The sequence below is a fragment of the Ostrinia nubilalis genome, chromosome 8 (assembly GCF_963855985.1).
Source record: "Ostrinia nubilalis chromosome 8, ilOstNubi1.1, whole genome shotgun sequence".
Lineage (NCBI taxonomy): Eukaryota > Metazoa > Arthropoda > Insecta > Lepidoptera > Crambidae > Ostrinia > Ostrinia nubilalis.
Genome location: NC_087095.1, coordinates 2,696,919 through 2,706,151, shown reverse-complemented (window position 1 = coordinate 2,706,151; position 9,233 = coordinate 2,696,919). Strand labels below are relative to the sequence as shown.

Sequence of the window (9,233 nt, the reverse complement as noted above, 5' to 3'; positions counted from 1 at the left end):
ATATGCAAACATTTAGTCGCCATGCAGTATTATTATCAAATTATTAAGTCCTTATTAATATTACATGATCTACCTCCAATAGAATTGAAATGTCAAAAATATTTATTACAATGCAATTACAATATCAATTAAACCAATTTACGTAATTCAGGTAAGGATTAAAATTCAGGATGTCACATAAATTATAATAAATTAAACAATTTTATGATCACAATAAAATGTGAGAATACAATGTCAGTATCACAATTACAAGAATGTCATAAATTAGCAATTCGGGAGTAATTATAGGGAGAATAGCGCTATACCTAGTGAATAAGACCTAATCTTGTACTACTTTATTTATGCAAATAAATCATTGCATCTGGAATCTTGAAGTCCAATACAATAAAGCCAAAAATAAAAAAATAGTTCATCGTCTGTTACTGCCTGTCCCGTGGATGCGTTCATTCGGAAACATTTCGAAATCATAACCCTCTTTAATTCCGGCGGACGTACTCGTCAAATCGGTTGCGAAAATGAAAATAATCCCGAAGGGAATTATCGAAAAATGCACTCGCACCGTCGGCGATAGGAGCGAAATTGACGAAGTAATGCGCGCTATTCTCATTACACAGCGAGCAGTCGGCAATCAAATTCTCGATCCGTACTGGAGCTGGATGAAGTCTCTGCCACACCAACTGGTACTCGGAGCTTCTACGTTATACGTCGTAATAGGCACCTGGGTATTCGTCAGCGGCACAGACGATGGCAAACTCATCGCTGAAGGCTCACTCACGTTAATCATAGCCGCTTTAAGCCCGTCCAGATACTACTTCTTTCTTATGGCTCGGAAAGATTTTCAGAAGTTGTACATCGCATTCAAGACTACGGTGTGCAAATTAATCACCGATGACTCCGAAGAAAAGATGGAACAATTGTTAAAGAAGACACGGTCACTAGTAAAGTTTATGTTGTTTTCGTCCAATTTTCCGATGGCGATGTATTTCTTGGCAGCAATGTGGCACTATGTCCACGGAGAAAAGAGGACAATGTCGAAGACAACATCTATTTTGATGCCTATGAGATCACCGTACTACGAGATAGGGTTGTTCGCGCACACTTTCTTTTCGTTCGAAGTTGGGTTTCTTATATTAGTCCCTGATATGTGGTTTGTAGTAATAATGCTCTTCTTCTGTTCTGCTTGCGATAGTGCGGCAAAGTTGCTGATAGTAGAAGAAAGGAGAAATGAAAGCAAACTTCAGTATGGTACTCGCTTGAATGATAGTTTAAGGAAATTCTACGTAGCCCACGTAAAGTTAATCGAGTACGTATTCTAATAACTATTGTTCTTTCTTAGCAAGTTGACATTAAGGCAGTACCTACTTGTTCTTTTTATTAAATGGTTATAATAATTTTGTCTGTATTTCAGCTTTCTAGACGTTTTGAATTCAGTCTTCAAGTGGCTAGCACTACTGACTCTCATTAGTGTAGCGGTGATGATTTGCGTTATACTTCTGCTAATTACCCAGGTAAGGGCTCGTTCCCATGGCAATCCAGGTTTGCGGGATCCAGTAATGCAGGATGCAAAAATGGATAGTCGTGTGAACATAACTTTCAAACAAAATGTGTGGTGTTTGAAATTCCAATTCCAAATTCGTACGAATCGGTTTTTTGTGGGATATTGCAAACGGAATGTTTGTGTGAATGTTCATATTAAAATACGCATACTATTTGACGGGACCCTTCAAAAAAAGGGTTCCTGCAAAAAACCGGGACGTCTCCTTATGAACAAGCACCTATATAAATACAATGTTAACGTCAATTTACTAGATAGCTCATCATCATGTTCTGTAAGACTACTTTCCCTTTTTAAGTCATTTAACTTGTTTAGTCAATTTAAGGAGCCAACTAGAATTACGGAAACCACAGGTACTTGTCTAGATAATACTTTCTCTATCTGTGTCCCTGACAATAAAGCTGTCATACACAATCTTACGTCAGATCACTGTGGTATTCAAGTAGAATTTATTTGTAATAATTTGAATAATAAAAGTAATAAAAATGCCGTATGTAGACCTGTAACCATTAGCTAGTCGTCTAGAACGTTTTAAAAATAATCTTGAAAATAAATTGCATTTAGTCCCGTATGTGCAGGGAGACCCAGATGCTCTTTACAATAACCTTTTCGAATGTATTAAAACAGAACATGACAAAGTTTTTACGGTAAAGCCATTAAAACCAAATACCAAATCAAAGTTTAGTGACTGGGCTACTAAGGGAATATATTAAAAAAGTCGAAATACGTTATATGAAAAAGTATAATAATAGTATATCTTTTCTTGAGCATGTAAAAAAGTATTCAAAAATTTTTAAGAAAGTTTGCTTCATGGCTAATTCTTTTTATATTCGGGACAAGATAGGGAACGCCAGTAATAAAATAAAAGAAACTTGGAATGTTATCAACCGAGAGACTGGTAAACTAAAACCAAGAGATAATGACTTTTCTCTCAAAGTTCACGATAATTTGATATCTGCAGATAAAGATGTAGCGGAAGCTTTTGACAAATTTTTTGGTAATATAGCTTCAGCAACAACTGCCAACTTAAAGTCATCTCCCTCCGAGGCCGAAGAAATATTGAAAACCCACGTGACACCCTGTGACTCGCACTTCTCTTTTAAACATATTACTCCATTAGATATCACTAAAACTTTTAATCTTTTAAACGTAAAGAGTACAACTGATATCTGGGGCATCTCTGTCAAGATAGTCAAACACATTATTGATATAATTTCCCCACAGTTAGCGATAATATTCAATAATTGCATAGAGAAGGGAATCTTCCCCGACCTCATGAAACATAGTAGACTAATGCCATTATTTAAGTCTGGTAGCAAAACCGACCCTGGCAATTATAGACCCATTTCTATCTTGCCCGCTCTGAGCAAGATTTTTGAAAAAATCATACAGGAGCAACTTATGATTCACTTTGGCTCTAATAAACTATTTCATAGTGAACAATATGGTTTCACCAAGGGTCGTTCCACCACCGATGCTGGGGTTGCACTACTTAAACATATCTTCGAGGCTTGAGAGAATTCTCAAAATGCACTAGGGGTCTTCTGTGATCTCTCAAAAGCTTTTGACTGCGTAGAACATCAAACGCTAATTCGCAAACTGCACTATTATGGGGTAAAGGACTCGGCTTTGGATTTAATACAATCCTATTTAAACTTTAGAGTTCAAAAAGTTGACATAAATGGTGTTTTGTCTTCTGGGTCACCTGTGAAAATGGGAGTTCCGCAGGGGTCCATTCTGGGTCCATTCTTGTTTCTTATATACATTAATGATCTACCATATTTTGTTAAGGACTCTTGCGAAATCGTGTTATTTGAAGATGACACATCTTTGATTTTTAATATCGATAGAAGTAAAAATAACTTTGACGATGTAAATAATGCACTAACAAGAGTTTTAAGTTGGTTCACTACAAATAATTTAGGTACAACTCAATGCAAAGAAAACAAAATGTATAAAATTCTCTTTGCCTAACGTAAAAACAGTTAGTACACAAATAGAACTTAATAATAATGCAATCGATCTGGTAGACTCTACTGTATTTCTGGGAATAACCCTGAATTCAAAACTCCAGTGGGGCCCCCATATAGAAACTCTGGCGGGAAAGCTCAGCTCAGCGGCTTTTGCAATAAAAAGGATACGGTCATTAACCGATGTTTCAACAGCTCGCTTAGTCTACTTTAGCTACTTTCATAGCCTAATGTCATATGGAATCATGCTATGGGGCAAAGCTGCAGATTTTGAAACAATATTTATTTTGCAAAAACGTGCGATAAGATACTTGTATAAAATGAAAGCAAGAGCATCCCTTAGAGAATTGTTTAAAGAAATTGGCATTCTCACTGCCGCTTCACAATACACCTTAAACTGTAATAGAATACAGTTTAAGGTGTATTGTGTTCAAAAAAATATTAGTTACTGAATTCAAAAAGAAAAGTGATATTCACCAAATTAACACTAGAAATAAAAATAAATTGGCTATACCCGCTTTTAGACTTAATAAAGTGTTTGCCACTTTTATGGGACAAGGTATCCATTTTTATAACAAAGTCCCTGATAAATATAAAGAGCTACCGTATAATAAATTTAAAGGTATAGTTAAAGATCACATGCTTAAAAAAGCCTATTATACAACTCGAGATTTTCTTAATGATAAGTCATCCTGGGAGTAGAATTATGGTCCTCTCATGCTCGCACTAAAAAGAATTAAAATGAAAAGTAATGTATAAAAAATTTCGAGATTTAAAAATTATATCTGATCGTTACTTGTTGGTCTTCAAAAATTAACTTTAAAAAAAAACCGACTTCAAATGCGTGAACACAAAAAAAAACTAAAAATTAAAAATATTCCGTATAAAAAAGTTCATCCCCAATTTTCCACCCTTGGGGGTGAAATATTTTCTTCAAATTCGCATGAAACCACCCTTTTGATAATACCTATTCAACAAAAAAATAATCGTTCAAATTGATTTATAATCGGCGGAGATATTGCGTATAAAAAAGTTCATCCCCAATTTTCCACCCTTGGGGGTTGTTTTTTCTATTATTAAATTTAAATGGGACCACCCTTGAGGTATTACCTATACGCCAAAAAAAGATTTGTTCAAATCGGTTCATAATTGGCGGAGTTATCGCGTAACAAACATAGAAAAAAAAAACATACGGGTCGAATTGAGAACCTCCTCCTTTTTTGAAGTCGGTTGACTAATAATAATTTCTCAAATGTTATAGTGTCATGCTTCTCAATCTGGACTGTTACTTAGCTTTATTATTAGTTTTTTTTTTTAAGAGATAACTTGGAATTGTCATTCTCACTAAAATGTCTCTGGGGTGGTGGCGTAGTGAGGCGGGTCGTTACATTCCCTCTAATATGGTCGAGTGAAGCGATGGCTGGTTCACTCGTCATGTCTGTGAACAGGCGCTGCTTTCGGGGACTGGTCAATCCAAGTTATTCAAATTTATGTATGCGAGTCATTTCTACTAGTATCAGGCCTGTTCATCTCCGCGAGTTTACATCGAAAACAAAACACGCACGATGGCCCACCTACAGGATACTATTCGACAGGGCCTCACATACGAGCGAACATTGACTCACGCATGCGTGTTCTTGTGTATGATGGAAGAAAATTAAGAAAATGGTGTACTAAATACTGTGCAGTATTTAACTGCCTAAATAATAATAAAAACACAGAATGTACTTTTTTAAGTTGCCTGAAGACACTGAGAGGTAAATAAGTAGTTACTATTATTAATTCATGATAATTCATGCTAAATCATGTATTTCCTCCGCCATTTTCCGCAGTTTGGCACCTCACGTCACATCATTTTACCGAAGTCAGCCCTATAGCTTCGGCGCAGTGCCGATCACTGACGTTTGTCAACAAAATGGTGTTTGACTCTTGAGACAGGCTAAATTACACCATTTTGTTAATGACATTGAGCATAATTTTTTTTAAATACCTTCGCGAATTAAATCTTCTGTACGTAGTACTTATTATTATTCTGTGCTAGTATCTTAATATGTAAGTCTAGATATTAGCACGTCACTACCTTGTTTAATATACCACGCAATCTTGTATACCCATTCTTATAAGATACACCATACAAGAATGCATGGTAAATTCAGTGAACTGCTCCTGATTTGAATGTACCTACTACTACTATTTCTATTTATTTATATTAACCGGCAGACAGTGGTGACTGAGTTTGTTGCGGCGCTTCTTCTCAGCACTTGCCAAATGTTTGTCTCGAAGCGCTGGTAGGGTAAAAAGATTATGAGACATATAGAGGCTCCTTAAGAGCAAAATGACGATTTGTAAGAACTATTTATTAGTCCAAACAAATAAAGAAATTTTGACTTTGACTTTGAAATGCTATACTTAGTGCTTCTTAAATAAATAAATTAACACGATAATAATAATGATGTTCAGTAGTTTCTTGCCCCTTTTGTTCCTGTATTTGAATTTTCTTGCAAATGTTTTTGTCTAAAATTCATTTAATTACGATATTTTGACTTTTAAACAGCATTTTGATGATTCAACCACACCAACACGTGTAGATCGCCATCGCCAGCGCGATCATAGGCCAATGACAGGTCGCGCGGACTATCCTTATACATTTCAACCTAAGATGTAACATGCCATAATCTAAATATATAAAAGGAGAAACTGACTGACTGACTGACAGATCAACTCACAGCCTAAACGGCTAAACGCACTTCCTTTTGTTTGAAAAATCTAAACCGCTTAAGTTAGACGCTTGAAATTTGGCATGCAGGTACCTTAGTAAACTTTAAGCTTAGTTACAACAGGATATTGCAAAATTCCCACGGGAACGGGAGTTAGCGGGAAAAAACATTTGTATGAAAAAAATCTAAACCACGTAAGATAGACGCTTGAAATTTGGCATGCAGGTACCTTAGTAAACTTAAAGCTTAGTTACAACAAGATATTGCAAAATTCCCACGGAAACGGGAGTTAGCGGGAAAAAACATTTGTATGGAAAAATCTAAACCGCGTAACATAGATGAAGGGGGTAAAACGGGATCCACGCGTACGAAGTCGCGGGCGGTCGCTATCTAATTATAAGCTGGCTGGCTCTATTTAGCTTCGTGTTTCAGGGGGAGGACTTGGCATTCTTGTCTACCGCACTGCCGGCCATAGGAGAGCTTTTCGCTTATAACTGGTTTGGAGAGCAAATTATAAACAAGGTAACCTACTATCGATTAAGAATTTGCAGAAAAAATGTTTTCAACTATATCAAGTAAATCTTAAGCTTTCTGTTCTGTTCCATCTGAGCCAATATTTTTTTCAGGGAAAAAAATTGTTTATTAAAAAAATGAAATTGATACAATTTATAAAATTGGTACCATTTGTAGGTCACAATGCCTGTTTAACTTTAAAAAATGACTTGTATTTTTTTTAGGATGATGAAAAATAAATTAAAAAGATTTGATTATTTTTAGGCGGAGAAATGGAGCTTAGCTCTATTGAACTTCGACTGGATAAATCTGTCAGCAAAAGACAAGAAAAGTTACTACATAATGGTAACCTACATGCAGAAGAAGTTCCGTATGAAAACGGCGATCGGCGGTGAATTTTCTTTACTGACAATGAGTACAGTAAGTATCATACAAACGTATGGCTCAAAATTTATTCAACAGATCCAGAACTAGTCGTCCACTGCTGAACATAGGCCTCCCCCAATGATTTCCACATCGCGCGGTTGGTAGCAGCCTGCATCAAGTGCCTTCCTGCTACCATTATGAGTTTGTCAATCTACCTTGTAGGTGGACGTCTCTCGCTGAGTTCTTCGGCTCCGGTCCGGAAAATGAAAATCGTTTAAATGTTTTTATTTATTTTTGCAATATTTTTCGTTGATGCTTCATTTAACACAAAAATATTTTTTCTAATAAAGACAGTAGTCCCTGTTCCAAATTATAAACAAGCTCCTCAGTTTATTATTTACCAACGATATTGATTAAATTATTATTTTCTTGCAGTGTATCAAAGGCGGTTATCAAGCATTTACCGTATTGCAGTCAGCAACGCACAAAAGAGAATAAAAGATGATAAGTCATTGAGGACTTTTAAGTCCTCGTTCACTGCACTTTTAGCCCGTAGTTGTTCGGTAATTTCAATAAAGTAACTTTAGATGATTAATATGAAATTGTTGTTTTACAAGCGACCCGCCCCTGCTTCGCACACAATACGTAATATACCTACCTTCATACCTTAAAAACCTTCCTATTCTATCTATTAAAAAAAAGCATTAAAATCCGTTGCGTAGTTTTAAAGATCTAAGCATACATAGGGACAGACAGACAGGAAAGTGACTTTGTTTATTATAATATGTATGTATAGTGATAAAAATCATTCATAATGGTAACAGGAAGGCGCTGGATGCAGGCCGCTACCAACCGATAATTACAGAAATCATTGGGGGAGGCCTATGTTCAGCAGTGGACCTCCTATGGACCTATGCTATGGCTGATATGATGATGATGATATCAACCAAAGACAAGTCTCCTAATATGTCACAGGCCCTTGAAAAGCCAATGGTTCTCATGTTGCGAATATCCATTGGCATTGGTATTTTAATATTAATAAATAAAAAAGTAACCGAATGCCTTGAACTGTTAAGTTACAATTTTCATAGCGTTGCCTTCCGAAATACCTAAGTATACGCCAAAAATAAGACACCAAGACCCAAAAGTGTAGTGACGAAACTCCTGATCGTATTTCGTTGAAATTTGCCAAGTTCGTTTTTATTTCCAACTAGCTGACCCGGCTAACTTTGTTCCGCCTTAATGGCAATAAATAAGCAGACTTTTTTTTTTAATTTCGAACGGGATAAAAAGTATCCTATGTCCTTCTCCTGGCTCTAAACTACCTCCCTGACAATTTTCAGCTAAATCGGTTCAGCCGTTCTTGAGTTATAAGTGGAGTAACTAACACGACTTTCTTTTATATATAGATGAAACATTCCTGTTAATTCCTAAAAGAAATTCCGAGTTTTTCATATGAGACTTTCATACGAGAATAGCTGAGCGAAAAAGGCTTCTATCATCGAGTGTTAGGGACTGAATTTACGATGACGTAAAGAATTAGCGAAGGTTTTTATCCCAAATGGCACAGGTGAAGTGTTGTGTTTTCGCAAAGAAGATTAAAATCGATTTAAGGTTCGATTTCATCGCTTGAATTTGTTTGCATTTTTAATGACAGTGTTTTTAGAGTAACCTATTTTGTAACCCTAAGGAATACCAAACTCTATTTGGTAGTATGTCTTAGCTAGATATTTAGTTATATAGGTAATGGCAGCGCTTTCCTCTGGCTCTCTTTCAGGCAGAGCGTAGTTTGTACCGTCTCAAGATTGTCATTATCAGTGAATTCTAGAGCGAACACCTAGTTTTTCCACTAAGCTTTGGGTGATGGAACACAGACATCCAATTAAACCTTCTATATTTCACAGAGGTTACCTCTGTAATGATAGAATCTCTAATGATAAAGATAATAAGGCACTTACCTTTTCTACACTCAGCGGCACGGAATTTGGCCCAAGCCTAAACACTAGGTGTTGTATACCTAAGTTTCGTGTGACATGTTTTGTGAAACTCTTTATGAAAACTGTATGTTTGCTTAGTAACTCTTCTCCGCACCTTCTCTATACACTTCCACTG

The 9,233-nt window shown here is 36.2% G+C and overlaps 1 protein-coding gene across 1 annotated transcript; it reads left to right on the top strand.

Annotated features, from left to right (window-relative positions):
* Window positions 1-495: 495 nt before the first annotated feature.
* Window positions 496-7,671, top strand: LOC135073733 (uncharacterized). The gene is made up of 5 exons (XM_063967891.1): window positions 496-1,303; window positions 1,409-1,508; window positions 6,675-6,764; window positions 7,020-7,175; window positions 7,557-7,671. Exons 1-5 carry the CDS (start codon window positions 516-518, stop codon window positions 7,617-7,619), a joined length of 1,197 nt encoding a protein of 398 aa, XP_063823961.1. The 5' UTR covers window positions 496-515; the 3' UTR covers window positions 7,620-7,671.
* Window positions 7,672-9,233: the final 1,562 nt, after the last annotated feature.